The sequence below is a fragment of the Gekko japonicus genome, unplaced genomic scaffold (genome assembly GCF_001447785.1).
Source record: "Gekko japonicus isolate JY-2015 unplaced genomic scaffold, Gekko_japonicus_V1.1 scaffold945, whole genome shotgun sequence".
NCBI lineage: Eukaryota > Metazoa > Chordata > Lepidosauria > Squamata > Gekkonidae > Gekko > Gekko japonicus.
This window is the reverse complement of record NW_015165265.1, coordinates 421761-444932: the sequence shown is the minus strand read 5'-3', so window position 1 is coordinate 444932 and position 23172 is coordinate 421761. Positions and strand designations below refer to the sequence as shown.

General features: G+C 50.9%; 1 protein-coding gene across 1 annotated transcript in view; it reads left to right on the top strand.

Moving 5' to 3' along the window:
* OLFM2 (olfactomedin 2) overlaps nt 1-23172 on the top strand; it is a 319482-nt gene that overhangs the window by 142621 nt on the left and 153689 nt on the right. Inside the window, exon 2 of the mRNA XM_015410209.1 lies at nt 8377-8526. Within this exon, the coding sequence (XP_015265695.1) occupies nt 8377-8526 (150 nt within the window). The remainder of the gene's footprint in view (nt 1-8376; nt 8527-23172) is intronic.

Here is a 23172-nt window from a genome sequence, read left to right as displayed (position 1 = left end):
AAGCCCTGGGTTTTGACAGCAAACAAGGTAAACAGAATAAGAAGCAAAAGGTGGGTGTGGCTGGATGAGCACACTTCTGGTAACATGGGGGTGTGGCCTAATATGCTAATGAGGTGCGATCAGGGGTGTGGCCTAATATGCTAATGAGTTTCTGCTGTTGGGTGCGGCCTATTATGCTAATGAGTTCCTGCTGGACTTTTTCTACAAAAAAAGCCCTGCTTATGAGTGAAACCTACTGCGGGATTCTGTGTTGGGTTTACTACTGAGCGAAACAGGTGTAAGACTGTGTGGAAAGCCACGTCCGTCCACCTGCAATGTGCTTGGTACACATTCATAACCTCTGCTGACGCATCCCCAAATAGATTTTCACGGCTGTGAATGCTAGAAGCTTGTTTTTGGTTTTGGTTCTTTGAAACAGCATGCATAGGAGGGCCGGTCGAATTCCCATGACATCATACTCTGCTGTTGCATGATGAGCCTGTGGTAGGGTTGCCACCTCTGGCTTAAAAAATTCCTAGAGATTTGTGGGTCAACACTGGGGAGCAACCTCAGCAGGGTATAATGCCATAGAAGCCATCCTCTGGAGCACAAATTCAGCGTCCAGTGGGGCACCTTTATTCACGGTATGAGCTTTTCGTGTACATGCACACTTTGTCAAATAACATGCACCCGCAAGCTCATACTTTGAACAAAACTTTGTTGGTCTTAAAGGTGCGACTGGACTCTACATTTGTGCTCTGGGTGATAGATTGATTGATTTATTAGATTTTTACCCCGTCCTCCTGGCTGAGGCCAGCTCAGGGCAGCTGACATAAAAATAGTTAGTATACAAAAGCCCCGGTCACACGGGCAGGAAAATGCGGGGGGGGGGAGCGTGGCTGTTTGCCCCGGGGCAAAATAACGCGCGGTTGCACCAGCAGACGTACCGTGGAGGTCCCATGGGAGGGGGGAGGTGCCGAGCACACCACAATCCTGCGCCGCGGCAAAGAAGCGGCGCGGCACGGCAAACGGGTGTTTGTTTTTTTTCCCGGACACCAAAGTGTGTGCATGCCCCGTTGGGTGCCTGTGCGCATCCCATGGCCAGTTGAAAAAAAACCCCTTTATACGAGGGGACATGGGCGGGTGCTGGAACTACCACTGGAAACGCGATCAGACGCCCGCCCTTGCCCCGCGGTTTCCGGAAACTAGTACCTCCGAGGTACTAGTTTTTAACCGCGCATCTTCGGCGGGAAGCCTCGGGTTCGCCACGGGAGCTCTACGCTTCCCAGATGTGGCGGTGAGATCGCGCCCGGAAAATCCGCCCATCTTCCGTCTCTCTAGCGTGCCTGATGCTCCGTGTGACCGCAGCCAAAAATACTTAAAACCATAAACATAATAATATAATAAAGTGCTAGTGCCTAGTTTCTTCATCACACAGTCAGTTCCTTAATCTTATTCGGCTATCCTGGGCGGTCAGCTTGGGCAGTGGTTGGAGGATCCAGGGGATCAGAGCTCTCTCGCCGTAAGCTATCAGATGTCAATAGGATGGCTTCTATGACATTCTACCCCGCTGTGGGTGAAAGATATTTGAAAAAGTGTGCCTGCACACGAAAGCTCATACCTTGAATTAAAATGTGTTGGTCTTAAAGGTGGCCCTGGAGTCTAAATTTGTTTTACTGCTTCATACCAATATGGCGAAGCCGCGCCAAAAAAGAAACGCCGCGGCGGGATCCCACGGATCCCGGTAGCCGCGCTTTGTTGCTCCCCGGCACGATCAGATGCCGGGGAGGAAGATACTAGTCGGAGGGGGAGGCTGCCGAACTGCGCATGCTCGAGCAAGTGCAGTACGGCAGGGGGCCGGGGATGCGATGGCGGCAAGACGCGCTGCCGATCCCACGGCCAGGATGAAGCGGACCAACTGGATGAACCACCGAAGGTAGGTCATTCATCTTTGACGCGCTTCATCGGGGGAAGGGCCGGATTGGAGGCGGGATCGCGACGCCAGGCAGATGTTGGCGTGGGATCGCGCCCATTTGATGTGCTTCCGATCCGGCCCGCTCCCGGCCCAAACTGCCTCGTATGAATGGGGCCATGGCTGACTACCTGGATCTATCCTCCAGAGCAGTATTTTCCCTGCCAGAGGAAACTGTAGCTTGGAAATGGGTTGTCATTCCCGATCTCCAGCCCCTACCTGGAGGTTGGCAACCTCACCCCACAGTCTCATGAGACTCTGACTCTGACCTCTCCGGTCAGTGTTCGGTGAAGCTCGAGTTCCATTGGGATCCGCAAGCGGCTATGGGACAGCTGTGTCTGAATGGTGGAGCGGCATCACTCAGTGTTGATTACTAATCGGCTCTTCGTAAATGAGGGGCCGCCTGCATCCGGAAGGACAGACCACTCAGCCGGCTAACAAGGGGCTGACCTACTTTGCATCCTCTGTCTGCCTCTGTGCCCCCCCCCCCAGCTACCAAACACTGCTCCTTCAGCTCTCCTTCCCAAGAGGGTTCCCTTCAGGTGTCTTGCGTGACAGATCGGGGGGGGGGGCAACAGAGGAACCGGTGGATGCTTTAGTGGGCATTTCTTGTTTGCAGGGGAGAGTCCTCTCTGAATATTCGTCTTTCTCTCTCCATCTTCCCCCCCCCCACAGTGATTTCTTATCCACACACACACAGACCACCAGCGACCGCTGTTCCATGCCCAGAAGATGGAGGGAGGAAAAACCCTCCAGGAACTCCAGCCAAACTGGCCTGAAGAAAAATTGCTCCCGGACCCCAATGTGGAGATGAGCGTTTTCCTGGGCATGTAAGAAAGGGCCACAAGAACTAAGCCCTGAGGCAACCCTTCCTGCCCTCCCTCCCATGATCTGCCTAAGTTCTCAGAATCTGCCTTTCTATCAGACGACCATCTAGGCTCTGTTGGAAAACCTCCAAAGAAGGAGAGCCCACCACCTCCTGAGGAAGCCTGTTCCACTGGGGAACCACTCAAACTGTCAGGAAGTTCTTCCTAATGTTTAGCCAAAAACTCTTCTGATTCAACCCGTTGTTTCTAGTCTGACCTTCTGGGGCAACAGAAAACCATCCTCCGTACCATCCTCTAGATGACGGCCCTTCAAGTACTTGAAGATGGTTGTCCTATCACCTCTCCTCTCCAGGCTGAAGATACCCAGCTCCTTCAGCCTCCCCTCATGGGACTTGGGAGGCCTCTCCATCTTCGTCGCCCTTCTCTGGACACGTTCCCGCTTCTCTCTATCGTTCCTAGACTGTGGTGCCCAGAACTGAACACAGTACTCTAGGTGAGGTCTAACCAGAACAGAGTAAAGCGATACCATCCCTTTGCATGATCTGGACAGTATACATCTGCTGACACAGCCCAAAATCGAATTTGTCTTCTTAGCTACCGCATCACACTGCTGACTGTGTGTATGGTCCACTAAGACCCCTAGACTCTCTCTCTCTCCAAGCCCTGGTGATCTGTTTATATTCATCCTTGGTCATGAGGCCCTCCTTCCGCTTTATAAATGAGTCTTTTTAAATTTCCCAAGTCTTTAGGGGAAGGTTTTTATGGTGCCACCTTGGCTTCTTTAGGCTCCTCCCATTTTCCCTTCTCATGGGACTTGTTTGTGATTCTGTCATTTCCCTTTTGAGAAACTCCCATCCCTCTTGAACCCCCTTCTCCTGAAGTATTTCTGACCATGGGATTCTACCCAGCGTAACTTTGAGTTGGTCAGGATTTGCTTTCCTTAAGTCCAGCCTATATGTCTGACTACGTACAGATCTTCCCTTCCCCAAGACTGTAAATTCCAAAATGACATGGCCTGTGAGCAAAAGTTCTACTTTGTGAGCTCCTGGAATTAAAGTTGTGAGCAAGCCATTTGGCTACTGCATTAAATTAGTTTGCTCTGGAGCCCTCCTTCCTGAGCTAAGACAAAAATGCACGAGCAAGAGGTTAAAAAAAGGGTGAGCTAGCTCAAACTAACTCAGCTTAGAGGGAACACTGGCAGTCACCCTATAATTCATCTGTGAGATTCATGCGCAGCCGGTGCCAAAATAAGGCTACAAACAGTGTGGAATTATCAGTGTGAGGAAATAGGAAACATTTTGAAAATGAAATCCAGGGTTCGATTGGCGCGAAGGAAAAGCGCATTGGGATGTGATCCACTGGGTCATCCTGGAACGTGGAAGGGGGCTTGGTGGCAGCACAGGCCGTGGAGACCTATCCCAGGGAAGTCACTGTGTGGGTCTTCCTGGAGGCCGTTTAGGCAGAGGTGGCCTTCTCTGTGGCTCTCGGTGTCTGCCATTCCTCCTCTGTGCCCTCACATCTCACAGAGAGACAGCAGAAGCCCCGAATGGCCAAATTCCCTTTGTGTACATCCCCCCATCCCAATTTAAGACCTTTGGTCCTCTTCAGTGCCACCCCATTGTGACCCAGGAAGTGCGTATTTTAGGTTATTGTACCAATCTGCACTTCATAGGTTAATGTGGAATTTCATCTGTTTTACTGTACTTTTAATTACTGTAGGGAACACTGGCAGTCACCCTATAATTCATCTGTGAGATTCATGCGCAGCCGGTGCCAAAATAAGGCTACATACAGTGTGGAATTATCAGTGTGAGGAAACATGAAAATGAAAGCCAGGGTTCGACTGGCGCGAAGGAAAAGCGCATTGGGATGTTTTGAGTCGAAATGGAGCGGTTGCAAAATTCGGTAGCATCTCTAATATAATGCCGAGGAAGTCTTTCTTAATGGTGGGCTGCAGATTAGCATAACTCAGTCATGTTTGTGTGGTGTGTTTTCATAATCCCCCAGGCTTCCCTGTATTCCACCGTGTTCCTCCATCGTGCAAGGCTGCGGGGGGAGGGGGTGCGTGTACACGAAATGGCAACGACAACTAATTGGTCTGTTGTTTAGCCAGACAGCAAATATTTACAGGGATGCCATGTGTGAGGTGGGCAGGTGCCAGCCGGGCAGACAGGAGACCGAGCAAATGGTGCCTCCTCCTCTTTGCCGGCTGTCCCGTGGGAACCTGGCATCTTGGAATCTCTGTGGCTTCTCCACCAGGGGAATGTGGCAAGCACTGAGATTCCGAGCCGTGTCTTGATTGTGAAGCCCTCGTTTCGTCCGGAGACGAGGGACGCGGGGGTGTGTGTGTACGGGACTGTGTGTTGTTTTCTACTTTACATACATTATGCAAATGCATGCGTGTGCGTGTAAAACAATCTGAGTCTTCGTTTTCCCGACAGCCACGCCAGATGGCTTGCGATCCAATTAATGCGGGGCCCGTTGGAACCTTCTAATCTATCGGAAAAGTTCTGAATCTGTTTCTGGAGCCGTTATTACCGCCATTGTCTCTCCACGGCATTGCTCCCCTGCTTTTCCTCCAAGAAGATCAGGGCGGTGTTTATCTTTGGGAGGCGGGGTTTCTCATTGTGTCCTCATGATAACGCAAACGAGGTAGGATCGGCGGAGATCTGACTGGGCAGAGGTCGCCCAGTGAGCAGAGGAGAGCGGTGTGTGTCTATGACAGACAGAGAGAGGCGCACTTTCAGGGCTGGTGTCAGCATGCCAGCAGGTGGGGCGGCGGCTGCAGCCCCGGGATCCTGGTGGGGCCCGCTGCCACTTACCACATGGCTCACCTGCTGCCAACCTGCCCTTCCTCCACCTGCTTGCTTGCAAGCATTCTGCCATCCGTGCTCCCCACTGTATGCACTGCCCAGCTTTATCAGGGAATGGGCACATGGGTGGTGCAGGTATCTGTGAGTGCTGGTGGTGAGAGGGCTATCGAAGGGGTGGGGAAACTATGCGCAGGCATGGGGATCAGCGGGTGAGAAGAGATGCATTTGAAGGGAAGAAGAGGAGGAGAAGGAGATTGTATTTATTCCCTGCCCTTCATTACCCAAAGGAGTCTCAGAGCAGCTTACAAACCACTTTTCCTCCCCCTCCCCACAACAGACAACCTGTGAGGTAGGTGGGGCTGAGAGAGCTCTCCCGAGAACTGCCCTTGAGAGAACAGCTCTGACAGAGCTGAGGCTTGCCCAAGGTCATCCAGCAGCTGCAGGTGGAGGAGTGGGGAATCAAACCTGGTTCTCCCAGATTAAACTCCACGCATTTAACTGCTACACCAAACTGGCTCTCTCTCACCAAACGGGGGTACTTGGTGGTAGGCAGAGGAGACGAGGGGGGCCCCTGCGCACTCTCTGCCCAGGGCTCTCAAAGAAACAGCAACGGGCCCTGCTTCATTTCCTCTGCTTCTGACCTAATAACAGGGCAATTTAAGGCCAGGCCTTCCCCTGTGAGGTTCCCACACATGGGCTTCTCAAGGAGCAGGCAAAGAATGATGCTAAAACCCAAGGGTTTTGGGGTTTTTTTAAGCAAATACTTTAAGCTTTATAACCATGGTGGAAAGAATCTCAGCAGCTCATTCCTTGGATTCGGAACATTCTAGTAAATTCCTCATAAATCGTTTTTTTTCTGCAAACATCAGGGACACATCCGTTATACAAATTAAAAGCCATTTGAAAACAGTTTCGCTGCCTTGACTTCCCACAGAGAATTTTGCACTGCAGGAAAGACAGAGAGGGAGATTTCTAATGGGGAAGCTATGACTGTAAACAGCTACATTGTCTGCTGGGTTTGTTTGTTTGTTTGTTTCAGAGTCCCTTTTAAGGTCCCGGTTTACGACCCTTGCAACTCCTCATGGTTTAAGACTCACATATCTAAAGGGCTGCCGCCTCCTCCTCCCATATGTCCCTGTGGACCATCTTCTGTCCTCACGCTGCCACCTACTGGCTGGTCCCCAGTTTAAGGTGGCCGACTTGGCATCAACCAGAGCCCGTTCCTTTCCCATGGTGGCTCCCACTTTGTGCAACGGGCTCCCTGAGGAGATGGGTCAAGCGGCTTCATCAGGAGTCTTTACGAGGCACCGCAAAGCCATTTTATTTACAGAAGAACATAAGAGGAGCCAATGGCCCATCCAGTCCAACAGTCTGTGTCACACAGTGGCTAAAACCCAGGTGCCATCAGGAGGTCCACCAGCAGGGGCCAGAACTCCAGAAGTCCTCCCACTGTTGCCCCCCCTCCAAGCATCAAGAATACAGAGCATCACTGCCCGGGATGTAGTGTTCCATCTGTACTTTGTGGCTAATGACCACTGATGGACCTCTGCTCCATAGGTTTACCTGAGGTTTTAACCAAGTCTAGACTGTGGGAGGAGGGAAGGCAGCATGGTGTAGGTGGATCTCGTCAGATCTCAGAAGCTAAGCAGGGTCAATACTTGGAAGGAAAACTGCCAAGGAAGACTCTGGAGGAAGGCAAGGGCAAATAGTGTTCCATCTATACTTTGTGGCTAATGGCCACTGATGGACCGCTGCTCCATAGGTTTACCCGAGATTTTAACCAGGTCTAGACTGTGGGAGGAGAGAAGGCAGCATGGTATAGCTGGATCTCGTCAGATCTCAGAAGCTAAGCAGGGTCGATACTTGGAAGGAAAACTGCCAAGGAAGACTCTGGCGGAAGGCAAGGGCAAACCACTTCTGCTTTTTCTCACTCACCTTGAAAGCCCCATGCTGGGGTTGCTGAAGTTGCCTGTGACTTGACGACCCTTTACAGACACCCTGATAGACTGTGGCCCCGGTCACACAGGCCAGATGACGCGGGGGGGGAGGCGTGGCTGTTAGCCCCAGAGCAAAATAAAGCACGGTAGCCTGATCACATGGTCCCCGCCCTTAGGCTGTTAGCTGGTGATCACACGGCAGCGTGGGAAAGAAGCGGTGCGATCACACAAGACTTTTGCGTTTGTGCGCATGCGCAGTTCCGCAGAGCAGCACTGCTTTCAGTGTCGTATTCGTGTGCATGTGCTTACGGAAAACATCCGGTTCGCGACAGGACATGGACAGGCGCCGGATGTCACGGGATACCAGCGCTCCCATGATCAGACGCCTGCCTGTGCTGTGCGTTTTCCAGATACTAGTGCACTTTTCAAGGTAGTTTTTAACTCCGCATCTTTGACGGGACGCCACAGATTGGCCACGGGTGAGCTATGCTTCCCAGATGTTGCGGTGTGATCTCGCCCCGAAAATCCGCCTGACATTCGTGCCTTTCACGCGGCAAAATCTCAGTGTGACCGGGGCCTGTGGGTATCTTTTGGGGAGAGAGGGCATCTGGGGTTTTATTCTGTTGGTTTTAAATAATTTCACCGCAGACTTGTAGGGCACCTCTAGCCACCACAAGGAAAGCCGGGACCTAAATATTTCAATAAGTAAAGCCTGAAACTGATTTAGAAATGAAAAAAAAATGACCTGATTGGTCTCACCTGTTTGTCACTGTGTACATCCTGGGACTGAGGGCTACCGCAACTTGCTGAGTTCCTTGCTGACCTCTGTGTGCTCTTTCTCTTTGCAGACCCTCTTCCAGAGCTCCAATGAAGGTTGGCAGGTCTACACCTCCGCTCAGGTCCCTGACAGCAAATGTCTCTGCACAGCCGTCATCCCCGTCCAGGGCACCTGCTCCCGAGACCTGCGCAGTCGACAGCTCCAGCATCTGAAGGAAAAAGTAAGAGATGGGTTTTTAATTTGAGGTGGGTGGATGGCTTGAAGCAGTGGGAGTCGGGCACTGTGATGTCTCCTGCCATCTTTTCCCAGTCGGGTTCACCTTTTTCCGGTTCACCTCTCCAGGCCAAGGAGATTCCTTCATGGATGCGTCTCCTCTGGCATGTGATACAGCCACGCTAGCTGTGCCTAAGTTGATCTTCAAGGCTTACCTGATCCCTGCAAGATCCCGTCATCTTGCAGGAATGAGACACTCTTCCCTGGGAACTTGGTGGCCCTCTTACTCCTGTGACCAGGTGATGCTGCTCTTATGCCGAGTCATGCCATTGGCCCGTCTAGCTAAGGTCTGGCTAATCTGATTGGCTGTGCGTCTCCCTGGGGTTTTAGGCTGCAAAACTTCTTTCCCCCTGAAATCCTGTAAGTGGAAATGCCTGGGATTGAACTGGAGACTTTCACAACCCATTTCACGTGCTCCATCACTGCATCAAAACCCATCCAAAAAGTTGGAGCTGCTACAGCATCACAGAACAGTTAGGGCATTATTGATGGGGCCCTACTTATGACCAAAGGGTTAATGGCCTGTCTTGCCTGGCGTTCTTTAGTCTGGTTTACTGTGGCTGAGCAAAGTCCCTGCTACCCAATGGCACTGAATGTGGCACTGGAAGTTCACAGGGCCAGAGTTGAAGACACAGCATCTCTCCATCCACCATGGTGTCCGATTCCCCATGCATTCGAAATAAATCCACATTTGAAGAACAAAGTCAAATTTATTATAAAGCGATAGTTAGCTCAGGAACACAAGGATTGTTAGGAATGACTACAGACCCCAAAGGGTAACATAATAAAGGAACTTGAACCAGGTTAGGACCAATGAGTCCAATTCCCGCTGGCGGGAATGCAGATAAAACAAGCGCTCAATTCCTTGGGAACACAACGGTTCTACAACATAAACACAAGTTCAGTTCTCAGGCATGAGATACATAATAAACAAAGCAACGCCATAACTCCATCCCACCTCCAGCTGGTTGACCTTGAGCAGTTCCGCAGATGTAGTAAGCAAAAGAAAGTAAATACCTACACAGGAGGATACAGGGGGGGATGGACAGAGCACAATATAACATGTATAAGAGAACACACCACCTTATGGCAGCTTGCTGACACATGGCTTCTGGGGAAACTTGGCTAAAGATCTGGAGTTTCTAGGAGGCCCAGCCTAGCCCACTCTAATCAGATCTTGGAAGCTGAGCAGGGTTGGTACTGGTTAGCAGTGTTCCCTCTAAGCTGAGTTAGTGTGAGTTAGCTCACAATTTTTTAGCCTCCGGCTCACATGTTTTTGTCTTCGCTCAGGAAGGATGTCTCCAGAGCAAGCTAATTGATGCAGTCGCCAAATCGCTCGCTCACGACTTTAAGGCCAGTAGCTCACAAAGTAGAATTTTTGCTCACAAGACTCCACAGCTTAGAGGGAACATTGCTGGTTATTATTTGGATCGGAGACCACCAGGGAAGTCCAGGGTTGCAATGCAGAGGCAGGCAATGGCAGACCCCCTCTAGGAAACCCTGCAGGGTTGCCATAGGTTGACTGCGACTTGATAGCGCTTTTCACCACCAGGAGGAACTCAGACTTACACTGTGTGATTCCTTAGGTTGTGGAAAGCCCAAATTTTCTGGCTCCTCTTCACCCAATAACAGTGGTGGGCCTACATTTTTGGGACCCTGAAGCTTGAACTGTTATGGAGGCCAAATGAGATGCAAACTAGCAACAACAGGGCAACATCCAGCAAGGTCCAAAGAGCCTTGCTGCCCTTGCAAGGACCATATGAAACGGGTATTAGAGCATATTCTGAGGTCCATGTGAAGAACTTCAACCCATTGGCTTATGATTCTGTCGCTAGAGTAGCCTTCTTTTAATAACAAACACTTAAAAAAAACCACCATCGATTTTGTTGAAAAATTCACTCATTTTTTTAAAAAGTTGCTTCAGGGCCTCTCCAGGATTAGGGGCCCTAAAACGTAAGCTTCATTGGTTTCATAGTAGATCCACCCCTGCCCAGGAATAGTCAATGGAAATGTTATAACTTAACGATCCTGGAAAATTCTGCGTGTTACACTCATAGGCCCTGGTCACACGGGCCAGATATCGCGGGGGGGGAGGCGTGGCTGTTTGCCCCGGAGCGAACTACCGCGCAGCAGCCGGATCAAATGTCCCGCCGACGTCCCGTGGTTGGGGGGAGGTGCCAATCATACCTCACTCCTGCGGCGCGACAAAAAAGCGGCGCCGTGGGGGTTGTGTTGGTTTTTTTTAACCCAAGTGTTCGCATGCGCCGTTGGGTGCTTGTGCGCACCCGTGGAGACTTGACCAAAAAAAAAACCTTTTCGCAACGGGACATGGGCGGGCGCCGGATGCCACGAGCTACCACCGAAAACGTGATCTGACGCCCACTCTTGCCCCACGGTTTCCGGAAACTAATACCTCGGCCGTACTAGTTTTTTACAGCACATCTTCGGAGTGAAGCCTCAGGTGAGCCACGGGAGCTCTATGCTTCCCAGATGTGGCGGTGAGATCGCGCCCGGAAAATCTGCCTATCGTCCATCTCTCTAGCATGTGTAATGCTCTGTGTGACCGGAGCCATAGATAGTTTTGAGCCTCTCTTCTGAGCCTCCTTACTCTCCTATTCCAGGACATGAAGAAAAAATACTGTTTTTCTTCCCTCTTTCCAACTGGTCTCATGTGAAGTCCCGGGAAGGGCAAGGCATGTCTAATGCACGAAGCAGGCAGTACCGAAGAGAAGACAAACTCTGAACACTCTCATAACTCCGGCAGGCGGAAACAGTAATTAGGGTAGGGTAAATCCTACAGGACCCTGACCTGGATGGCCCCAGCTAGCCTGATCTTGTCAGATTTCGGAAGCTAAGCAGGGTCGGCCCTGGCTAGTACGTGGTTGGGAGACCACCAAGGAAGTCCAGGGTTGTTCTGCAGGGCCAGGCAATGGCAAACCACCTCTGTTAGTTCCTTCTAGGGTTGCCAGGTCTGGGTTGGGACATACCTGGAGACTTTGGGGGCGGATCCGGGAGAGGGCGGGGTTTGGGGAGGGGAGGGGCCTCAGCATGGTACAGTGCCAGAGAGTCCATCCTTCAAAGCAGCCGTTTTCTCCAGGGGAGCTCATCTCTGTCAGCTAGGGATCAGTGGTCAAAGCGGGAGATCTCCAGGCCCCACCTGGAGGCTGGCAACCCTAGTTCCTTCCCTTGAAAACCCTACGGGGTCGCCATAACTGGGCTGAAACTTGATGGCACTTTCCACCACCAAACCCTGCAGGGTTACCATAAGTCATCTGCCAAGTGACGGCACTTCACACACACACACACACACATACAGAGTCCCTCAGCTGTGCTTTAATAACTGCTTTGAGAAGCCACTCTGGGGCAGTCTGTCAAGTAGAGGCTGGGGAAGAGGCCACACCAGTCAAACTTCACATTACGCGACTTCCACACCGGCTCAGTTTCAAGACCTCCTTGAACCAACAGAGCATTTATCTTAAGTCTGAAGGGCGGCTGCTGTAGAGGGTGCGTGAAGAAAGTGTAAGGAAAGCTGCTCCGTTCCCTCCGCAAATTCCTCTGTCTTCTCAGCAGCAGTGAGAGCTATCGGTGTTATGCAGTAACAGCCTAAGATGGAGAATGGGGTCTCAGGTTAGTCAGCTGAGTTATCTCTTTAGGGAATGAAGGGCAGGGGTCATTTCCTGTGGGAGCGCACAGGAGCGGAGCTTCGGCAGTAAGGAGCCCAGGGGGTGGGCACATGCAACAAGCCTCACCCCCTGTCCCCAGCAGCCCTCAGTTGGGCCACGAGGAGCAAGAAGCAGCCAGGTAAGTTGCAGAGCTCCCCCCCCCCCCCCCCCTTCAGGTACAAGCTCTCCCTCCTCTGTGAGGGCAGATCTGCACGTCTCCCCGTCCCCTCCATAGCTAGCTATCCAAAACAGTCCAGTGGCACCTGTAAGACCAAGTTTTAGTCAGGTACAAGCTCTCCCTCCTCTGCGAGGACAGATCTGCACATCCCCCCCCCCCCAATAGCTAGCAATCCAAAACAGTCCAGTGGAGCCTGGGAGGTGGGTGTTGCCTTCTGACACACTTCCGGTGATGTCAGGGGGTGTGGCATATGCAAACAAGATATGCTAATGAGTTATGCTAATGAGCTCCTGCACTTCTTTTTCTACGGAATGACCCCTGAGGAAGGGATCAGTAGTGGAGGGAGTAGTGATCACAAGAATTGTGTGGATTGGAACACAATTGCCAGCTAGTAGAATCGGCAACTCTTAAAAACTTCTCCTCCAATTGTGGTTTCTTCTGGGAGTTGCCCTTAAAGCAATAGCAGCAATATAACACAAGCTGCGTGTGCCGATTCAGACAAAAAACATCACCAGCTTCATGAGGCCTGGGTATGCCGTTCCCATCAGAGAATCATGCTTAGAAGGAAAGAAGCATTGCAAACAGAACTCTATACTCAGAGTTTGGCCCTCATTTGAGAAAGAAACCTCTTTCCCCCAAACAACAAAAGTCTGCGAATTGCAGCATATTTTTCCCCAGCCTTTTGCTCTCTCTGCGTTTAACTGGAAGCCGGAGACTTTGATCCAGGGGTCATTTCGTAGAAAAAGAGGTGCAGGAGCTCATTAGCATAACTCATTAGCGTAACTTGTTTGCATATGCCACACCCCCTGACATCACCGGAAGTGTGTCAGAAGGCAACACCCACCGCTCAAGCTCCCCTGGACTGTTTTGGATTGCTAGCTATGTGGGGGGGGGGGACATGCAGATCTGCCCTCACAGAGGAGGGAGAGCTTGTACCTGAAGGCAGGCGGGGGGGGGAGGGCTTTGCAGCTTACCTGGCTACTTCTTGCTCTGACTGAGGGCTGCTGGGAGCAGGGGGCGGGGCTGGTTGCATGTGCCCGCCCCCTGGGCTCCTTACTGCCGGAGCTCCGCTCCTGTGCGCTCCTGCAGGAAATGACCCCTGCTTTGATCCTCCTGCTGGCTGGGTTTCTGCTCCAAGACAGTTGGGCCTCTTAGGATGCAGGGGAGGGGACCGTCCTCTCTCTCTCTCTCTCTCTCTCTCTCTCTCTCTCTCTCTCTCTCACACACACACACACACACACACACACACACACACACCTTTCCCCCCACTTAATGAGATGCAAACGACATCTTTATTGCTCCGAGTGGAGCAGCCGGGCTGGCAGCCGGAGCAGTAAATTCCCCCCCCTTCCTCGAGATTAACAGCGTTAAAATCTTATTACAAAAGAGAAAATGGCTTCTTATTGACTCTGCACGTGCAAATAAAGTATTTATTAGGCAAATAAATGCGGCGCCAATTTACAGATGCAATTAACAGAACTCCCCCCCCGTCCCCCCGTCCCACCCCCAAACACACACACTCTCATACACACACACGGAAGATGAAAATGATGAAAATGCAGGGGGAAGAGGCTTCCAAGACCAGCTCTTGTCATGATTTATTGGCTTCAGAACTGGGTAGGAACGGGTCACCCAGTACAGCACATTTACATGCAGCTGATGATAGGATCCTGATTAGGGTTGCCGTGTCCCTCCTGGCAACTAGTGGGGGATGGGGGAGCTTTCCAGGAGAAAGAGGACGGCATCTCACTGGAAGTGATGTCATCGCACCAGTGACATCTGGGTGACGCTCTGGTATTTGGGCAAAAACTCCATGGTAAAAATCACTTCTACCATAGAGTTTTTGCCCAAATAGCAGAGCGTCCCCTGGATGTTGCTAGCATCATGGCGGCACTTTTGGTGCAACGCCAGAAACATGGCCTGGGCCTTCCTCTTTCTCCTGGTAAGTCCTTTGATCAGCGGCTGGGGGGCAGGGCCTGGCAGCAGACGACCCCTGCTTCCATCCGGGGGGTGGGGGGCTGGCAGCCCTAATCCTGACTCCTGAAAGCTGAGACCCTGGGAATCTTGTTGGTTGTTAAGGTGCTACTTAGGGTCGCCAGCCTCCAGACGGTGGCTGGTGATCTCCAGGGATTACAAATGATCTCCAGGCCATAGAAATCAGTTCTGGGGGAAAGGGCCATTTTGGAAGGTGGACTCTATGGCATTATATCCCATTGAAGTCTCTCCCCAAACCCCACCTTCCTCAGGCGCTTCTCCCTCAAATCTCCAGGTATTTCCCAACCCAGAGATGGCAACTCTAGTGATACTTAGTAGACATGAATCTTGTTCTCCTACTGCAGTCCAACATGTCTGTTGTCCACCTGAAACTAGAAACGCCTCTTCACATGTTTTTTAAAAAAGCTTCTAGTCCTCATGATGCACATTTGAGACATCACAAACAGATGAGGGGCCATCTTTCCTGACACATACCAGTCTACCAGCTATGCTCATCTCAACTATCTTTGCTTACCCTGCCATTCATAGGGACTGTTTAGGTATGTCTCAGAGCACATAGAAGGATTTTCAGTCAGGGCCCTTTTGGAGTTGCCAGCCTTGAGGGATGAGGAAGCTATCATCTTTGCCAGCCTAAAGGGAAATCTTCAAGGCTGTTTTCTTGAGGGAACGTTTGTTGAGGAGATTGATGTATCACCCAGCGTGGGGGGGGTGGCGGTTATGATGATGTGTGTTTGTGGATAGCATTATTTAAAATGTTATGGTATATTTTTATGTAAGCTCTTGTGGGCCCAGTGAAGAGGCAAGGTAGAATATCAATGTGGTGTAGATACACTAGCTGTCTGGATCTGCGTACAGAGGTGACTTCTTCAAATGAGGAGAAAGAGAAGAAGCAGGTCTATTGACCAGCTGAGGTGGGAGAAGCAGATTTTTAACAATTTTTTATTATTATTTTTAATTAAATTCAATTTTTATACTGCCCTTTCCTGTAAACTCCTGCCAACCTAGCAGTTCGGTTGCGGTGTGATCGCGCACTGATAATCCGCCTGCCATTCGTACCTTTACCATGGCAAATCCTCCGTGTGAACAGGGCCAATGATAGATAAAACAACCATAGTCATATTAAATTAAGTTTAAGTATTAAAAGTACAATAACATTAAACTAGTCAACTTAATTAAAGAGAGAAAGCCAGTCAGGTGTAGTGGTTAGGAGTGTAGATTCTTATGTGGGAGAACCGAGCTTGACTCCCCACTGCTGCTGGTTAGGAGTGTGGATTCTTATGTGGGAGAACCGGGTTTGACTCCCACAGCTGCTGGCGTGACCTTGGGTCAATCACAGTTCTCTCAGAGCTGTTCTGGAAAAAGCAGTTCTATGAAAGAGCTCTCTCAGCCCCCCCTACCTCACAGGGCATTTGTTGTGGGGAGGGGAAGGGAAGAGGATTGTAAGCTGCTCTGAGACTCCTTCGGGTACCGAAGGAGCAGGGCTATTTTGGGGTGGGAACGCACAGGAATGGCTCCTCCTCCTCTTCTTCTTCTTCTTGGTCTCTCAGCCCGGCCTACCTCACAGGGTGTGTGTTGTGGGGAGGGGAAGGGAAAGGGGATTGTCAGTCGCTCTGAGACGCCTTCAGGTAGTGAAGGGTGGGGTATAAATCCAATCTCCTCCTCCTCCTCCTCCTCCTCTTCTTCTTCTTCTTCTTCTTCTTCTTCTTCTTCTTCTTCTTCTTCTTCTTCTTCTTCTTCTTCTTCTTCTTCTTCTTCTTCTTCTTCTTCTTCTTCGCAGGAGGAAAGGTTGACGCCCCTCCTCCCTCTTGAGCCAAATTGGGCCCCAGAGCACTTGGGAACATTAGTCCTCCAATGTTACATGTGGCTGTAAGTCGGGGTTGGGGTGACTTTGGCCCTAAATAGGTAACTACCTATCTCAGTACGTGAAGGACTAAGCTAGAACTTTTCTCCTTGATATGCTGTTTTGCCTTACGTGGGGGAATTTTTATGTGGGGGAACATTAAGAATTCTTAATGCATTCAGCTTCATGTCTAGACCAGGACAAAGAGAGGCATAATCACACTTTTATGGTTAAAGTGATGAATGTCTATCCTTTTTTCTTTCTTTTTTTAAAACCCTTTTTATTCTTTTTTCTGCTGCCCGGGGGCAGGGGTGGCTTGTAATGTGGCGTTTATGATTGAGAGTCCCAATGCAAACCTGACGTTTGTCGTATAGCAGCTGCTGAAAACATCTATCAAACACCTAATTTACTAAATTCCTTTGAATAGCAAAAGCGGCCAACCTCAAGCCGCTGGCATTGATTGCATCTTCCGATGACCGACAGAACCAGCAGGGACTAAGGAAATTTTCTTTGTTAGGTGTTCGGCGTTCTCAGAAAAATATAGTTAAGCAGCGATTAAACCAGCAGAGGAATGAGTGAGAGACTGAGTCCATATGTAATGTTTGTAAAAACATAAAACTTTACTACAAAGCTAACATGGGGAGAAGGTAAACAGGATGCAAAATAACAGAACACTAGATTCCTACGTCTTTACAGCTAGGTAAAGGTAAAGGTTCCCTTGCTCGAAAGCCAGTCGAATCCGACTCTAGGGTTGCGGTGCTCATCTCCGTTTCAAAGCCGAAGAGCCAGCGCTGTCCGAAGACGTTTCCGTGGTCCTGTGGCCGGCATGACTAAACACCAAGGCGCACGGAACGCTGTTACCTTCCCGCCGAAGTGGTACCTATTTATCTACTTGCAATTTCTTGCTTTCGAACTGCTAGGTTGGCAGGAGCTGGAACTAGAGATGGGAGCTCACTCCATCATGCGGCACCCGGGTCTCGAACTGCTGAACTACTGACCTTCCACAGCCTGCAGTTCAGCGTCTTAACCACTTGAGCCACCGCAGCTCCTCTTTACAGCTAGAGAGATTCAACAGGAATGGCACCTCTTCTTCTCCAACAAACAAAGAGGGGAAGAGGACCCCAATATGCTAAATAGCCAATACATTGATTTCCAATCACAAGGCTAAAGTTCAGGTCATGATACTGGAACCACCTACAACATTTGTGGGCTTTTCCTAAGTAGTAAACAGATTGGGTACAATAAACATGTGACTTCGTGTTGACTAACACACACAAAAAGTTAACTCTATAATTACTGAAGTGTTTTGAACTTCCTAAACCCAACATTAGGACCATAAAGTTCTGGGATTAAACAATCATCATTTCCCCCTATTCTTGCATTAAAATCACCCGCTAGGAGAAATGAACTGTTTGGGAAGTTGCTTTTCGTTTTATTGACTATTTCACCCAACGAGGCCCAGTTATCATTCAATCCATGTGAAGCTGCAGGTGGCTATCTCGAGTCTGAAAACAGGGAGCTCTGTGTGGTGAGTATGTGGTCTGTGGACAGTGACCTGTGAAGTTCGTTGCTATATCTGCATTGCACCCATGCCAACGCTGTAGTCTCTGGGGACTACGGTTACTTTTGTAGGACACAGCATCTGGAAGCGCTGGACTGCATTGCTGAATGTTAAGAACTGTCTGTGCATTTAAATGACTGCCCCACCACTCACTAGACCTACCATTTTCCCAGTTAGGGCAGGGAATCCCCTCCCCCATTGCCCACTGCTGCACCAAGGAACTATGGTGGTGGTTTTGTTGTTGTTGTTCAGTCGCACAGTCATGTCCGACTCTTCGCGACCCCATGGACCAGATCACGCCAGGCCTTCCGGTCTTCTGCCGTCCTCTGAAGTTGGCTCAACTTCATGTTCGTTGCATCGATGACATTGTCTAACCATCTCATCCTTTTCCTGTCCTCTTCTTCTTTGACCTTCAATCTTTCCCAGCATCAGGGTCTTCTCCAGTGAGTGCTCCCTTCTCATTGGTGGCCAAAGTATTTGAGCTTCAGTTTCATTATCAGGCCTTCCAGGGAACAGTCAGGGTTGATTTCTTTTAGGATTGACTGATTTGATCTTCTTGCAGTCCAAGGGACTGGTGGTGGTAGGGAATGTAAAAATGCTGATGGCGTCAGATGCATTGTTACATCATAGAATCATAGAGTTGGAAGGGACCTCCAGGGTCATCTAGTCCAACCCCCTGCACAATGCAGGAAATTCACAAATACCCAGAGGTCATTTCGGGGGGGGATGCAGGGGAACGCCGTTCCCCCGGGTGAGGTGCAGGGGGTGGGGCGCATGATGAAGCCCCGCCCCCTGCTTCCGGCCGCCTCGCTTCCAGCCCTCATTCAGCCAGGAGGAGGCAGGAGAAGAGGGAGGGTAAGTTGCTTCCTCCCCGCCTCTCCCCACCCCTGCCTGCCTGGAGCCAGGGAGGGCCTTGGCGGGGCTTCCTCCCACTCCCGCTGGCCTTGCAGGTACACCGCCGGGCCCCTGATGTCAGGGGGTGTGGCATATGCTAATGAGTTATGCTAATGAGTTCCCCTAGCTCTTTTTCTACGAAATGACCCCTGCAAATACCTCACCCTCCAGACCCGCAGTGACTGCTGTTCCACGTCCAGAAGATGACAAGTAAACCTCCAGGATTGCTTCCTGACCCCAAAGTGGCAATCAGCATTTCCCTGGGCATGTAAGAAAGGGCCATGAGAACTAAGCACTGAGGCAGCCCTTCCTGCCCTCCCTCTCATGATCTGCCCAAGTTCACAGAACCAGCATTGCTGTCAGATGGCCATCTAGACTCTGTTTGAAAACCTCCAAAGAAGGAGAGCCCACCACCTCCCAAGGAAGCCTGTTCCACTGAGGAACCACTCTGTCAAGAAGTTCTTCCTAATGTTTAGCCTAAAACTCTTCTGATTTAATTTCAACCTGTTGGTTCTGGTCTGACCTTCTGGGAAACCCCAGAAGTGATGGCAAGTCACTCTAGGAATTGCTAAAAACATTATGATTTTATCATAGACTTTCTGGCAGTTCCTAGAGCTGTCTGCTGTCACCTCTGGGTTTTCCTCAGAAGTGACACCTTCATGCCTCCAATCCCCCCCCCCCACAAACCATATGAACGCCCCCGACCCTCCTGCCAATTGCCAGGCTCAGCTTGGCAACTCTACCACTCATGTCAGGTTTGGGGATGCGCAGGATACTCCAGAGTCCATCCTTAATATCTCTTTTTGAAAGAAGAGGTCCAGGTAATGGGAAAGCCTTGGAGAGCAAAAAAATACTGAAATAGATGGACAACAGATCCAGGTGGGCTGCCGTGTTGGTCTGAAGCAGGAGAACAAAGTTTGAATCCTGTGGCACCTTTAAGACCAACAAAGTTTGTTCTGTGAATTTAGGCAGATGATGAGAGGGAGGGCAGGAAGGGTTGCCTCAGTGCTTAGTTCTTGTGATCCTTTCTTACATGCCCAGGGAAATGCTGATCGCCACTTGGGGTCAGGAATCAAATTTTCTTCTGGCCAGTTTGGCTAGAGATCCTGGAGGTGTTTTTTTTTTTTTTTTGTTATCTTCTGAGCATGGAACGGAGGTCATTGAGGGGTACGGGGGGTATTTGTGAATTTTCTGCATTGTGCATGGGGTTGGACTAGATGACCCTCGAGGTTCCTTCCAACTCTATAATTCTATGATTGGCCCCGGTCACATGGGCCATATAACGCGGGGGGGGGGAGGCATGGCTGTTTGCCCCAGAGCAAATTAAAGCACGGTAGCCTAATCACATGGTCCCCCGAATCTTTGCGCTTAGGCTGTTAGCTGGCGATCACGCGGCGATGCTGGAGCGTGGCAAAGAAACAGTTTCGCGTTTTTGCGCATGCACAGTTCCACGGAGCAGCACTGCTTTCAGTTACGTGTTTGTGCACATGTGCTTACAAAAAACATGTGGTTTGCAATGGGACCTGGACAGGCACCAGATGCCACGGGATACTAGCGCTCCCGTGGTCAGACGCCCGCCCCTGCCCCGCGTTTTCTGGATACTAGTGCACTTTCCGCAGTACTTTTTTACTGCGCATCTTCATCAGGACGCCACGGGCTGGCCACGAGTGTGCTACGCTTCCCAGATGTTGCGGTGTGATCGCGCCCCGAAAAGCCGCCTGACATTCGTGCCTTTAGCGCGGCAAATCCTCTGTGTGAACGGGGCCATTCTAAAGTTTTATTCAAGATATGAGCTTCCTCAGACAGTGTCTAGGGAAGTGTACATGCACACGAAAGCTCAAATTTTGGATAAAACCTTGTTGGTCTTAAAGGGTGCTGCTGGACTCTAACGTTGTTCTTGATGGACGACAGGAGGTCAGCTCGACATGAGGCACATATGTTGGGATTGGGTCTGAGTGGGAAGGGGGTGGCAAGTCCAAGTTAATGAAACTGGAATAGGTGGGGAAAGTCTTGTCAAAGTTAAGATGATAAAAGACCGGATAATTTACCCACCTCTTCCCCCATAAAGCACAGAGCCGTTTAAATCCGGTTCTCCAGCGTCTCTTTTCCAGGCCAGACCTCTGTAGCATTAGTGGTAAAACTACCATCTGTGACTTCAGACCATTTTCTGGTCATGAGGCTGACAGATGAAACCCTGCTGCTTTCTCGCCCTGTGAGCTGGTTCTACTCCATGTGAGTCCGTTGTGAGCACAGACCGATGCTAAGTAAAGAGGTTTGCTATTCCCAGTCGACCGGCGATTTTCTGGTACGTTTGTGATGTACGTGATTCAGGTCTTCAGTGCCACTACCCTGTACGCAAAGCATCTGCCAATTGTAATTTTGCGTCTACCGTGTTGCTGAAAATGCACACAGTTTTCTTGCGATCGCATCCATTCAAAGTAACTTTGGTCCTCCGCTATGTAATATGTTTTAGGATGGTTGCCATAGCAGTCAACATTATATAATGTAAGGTCAAGAAATGGGATGGGTTGCAGGGGCCAGGTGGCATGCCCTGTGGGGCAGGTGAGTGTTTTGTGTGAGGGACGGCCATATCCCCACTACCCCCAATGTCAGGGTAAGGGTTTTCCTGGCAGCTGCTCCCAACAGCAAGTCTATTGTGAAGCAGAGAGGGCTCAGCTAAGGCTCAGAATTAAGGTTGCCATTCCTCCGTTGGGGGTGGGGGATTGCCCAGTTTTGCCGGCGACTGGCCAGTGAGAGGAAATCCCCCCCCAACAGCAATGTCATATGACCTACCTAATCACCCAGAAGTGACATAGGCACGTTAGTGACGTCGCGGGAGTGATGCTCTGGTTTTGGGGCAAAACTCTATGGTTTGAGGGTGATTTTACCATAGAGCTTTCCCCAAAAACCAGAGTGTTGCCCCCGACGTACCTACCTCACTTCCAGTGATGTAGGCACAGCTTGTGACATCACTTCTGGTGATGTTGGCATGCTGGCAGTGACACTTCCAGCTCCCCCAATCCCCCTGCCAGCGTTTCCAACGGACCTGGCAACCTGACTCAGAATGCAGAAGGGAGCGGGTTGCAACCACCTCTCCCTTCACCTCCTCCTCCTCCTCCTCCTCCTCCTCCTCTCCGGGATGCCTCCTTCCCAGCTTGGGAAATGCCTGCTTCCTTCTTCTCAGGCCTGCTGGAACAGCCCCCTTTTATTCCTCCCCACAAGGCTGTTCCTTCTCATGAAGAATCCCAGCCCCACAGGAGGGTGAGGAGACCCTGGCTGCTCCCACAGCTCCCACCCAGCACTGTCATGACTAAGCGGTGGGGTTGCCAACCTCCAATCTCTTCTTCATAGTTCTGTCAGAGACTGGACAGTTCTGGAATGAGTTCTCTCAGACCCACCTGCCTCACAGGGTGTCTGTTGCGGGGAGGGGAAGGGGAAGGAGATTGTAAGCCGCTCTGAGACTCTCTTGGGTAGTGAAGGGCGGGGTATAAATCCAATCTCCTCCTCCTCCTCCACAATCAGTTCCCCTGGAGAAAATGGCTGCTTTAGTGGGTGGACTCTGTGGCGTTATACCCTGCTGAGGTCCCTCCCCTCCCCAAAGCCCGCCCTCCCCAGGCTCCACCTCCCAAATTTCCAGGAATTTCACAACCCAGAGCTGGCAGCCCTGCCAAGCAGGTGTTCTTCACTGCAGCTGTCCCTCCTGTGGCTTTTAAGGGGCCAGCTTCTTCTGAGTTGTCCCTGAGACCCTGCGACCAGCTGGGCCCATTTCTGTCTCTCCTGCTTTTGGTTCCAACCAGGGGTCATTTCGTAGAAAAAGAGCTAGGGGGACTCATTAGCACAACTCATTAGCATATGCCACACCCCCTGACATCACCGGAAGTGTGTCCTCCCCACAGCCGGCGGCGACCTCCAGCGGGCACCAGCAGGGAGCTCCAGGCCCCGCCCTCCCGCACCTCACCCGGGGGGATGGCGTCCCCCCGCGTCCCCCCCCCAAATGACCCCTGGTTCCAACTGATGAACCTGGGAAGGAGCAGACACTTTTTCTCCCCCATAGAAAGAATGAACAGATAATTGATAACAGTGAAACAGATAACAAAACAACAGATAACAAAAATGAAGGGGGGAAAACAAGATTGTGTGTGTGTGTGTGTTTGTTTGTTTAATTATATGTAGGAGCTGTGGTGGCTCAAGTGGTTAAGACGCTGAACTGCAGGCTGTGGAAGGTCGGTAGTTCAGCAGTTCGAGACCCGGGTGCCACATGACCAGAAGTGACGTCAGACGTTGCCGACGTTGGGGGCGTGGCTGAGCTCGTCGGGGGGGGAAACATATGGTTTTCCCCCCGACGAGCTCAGCCACACCCCCAACGTCGGCAACGTGGCTACGTCACCTCCGGTGACGCAGCTTCGGGGGCAAGATTCCCCCCGGACCCCGATCTCGCCAGGGCGGGGATCGGGGGCTCCGAA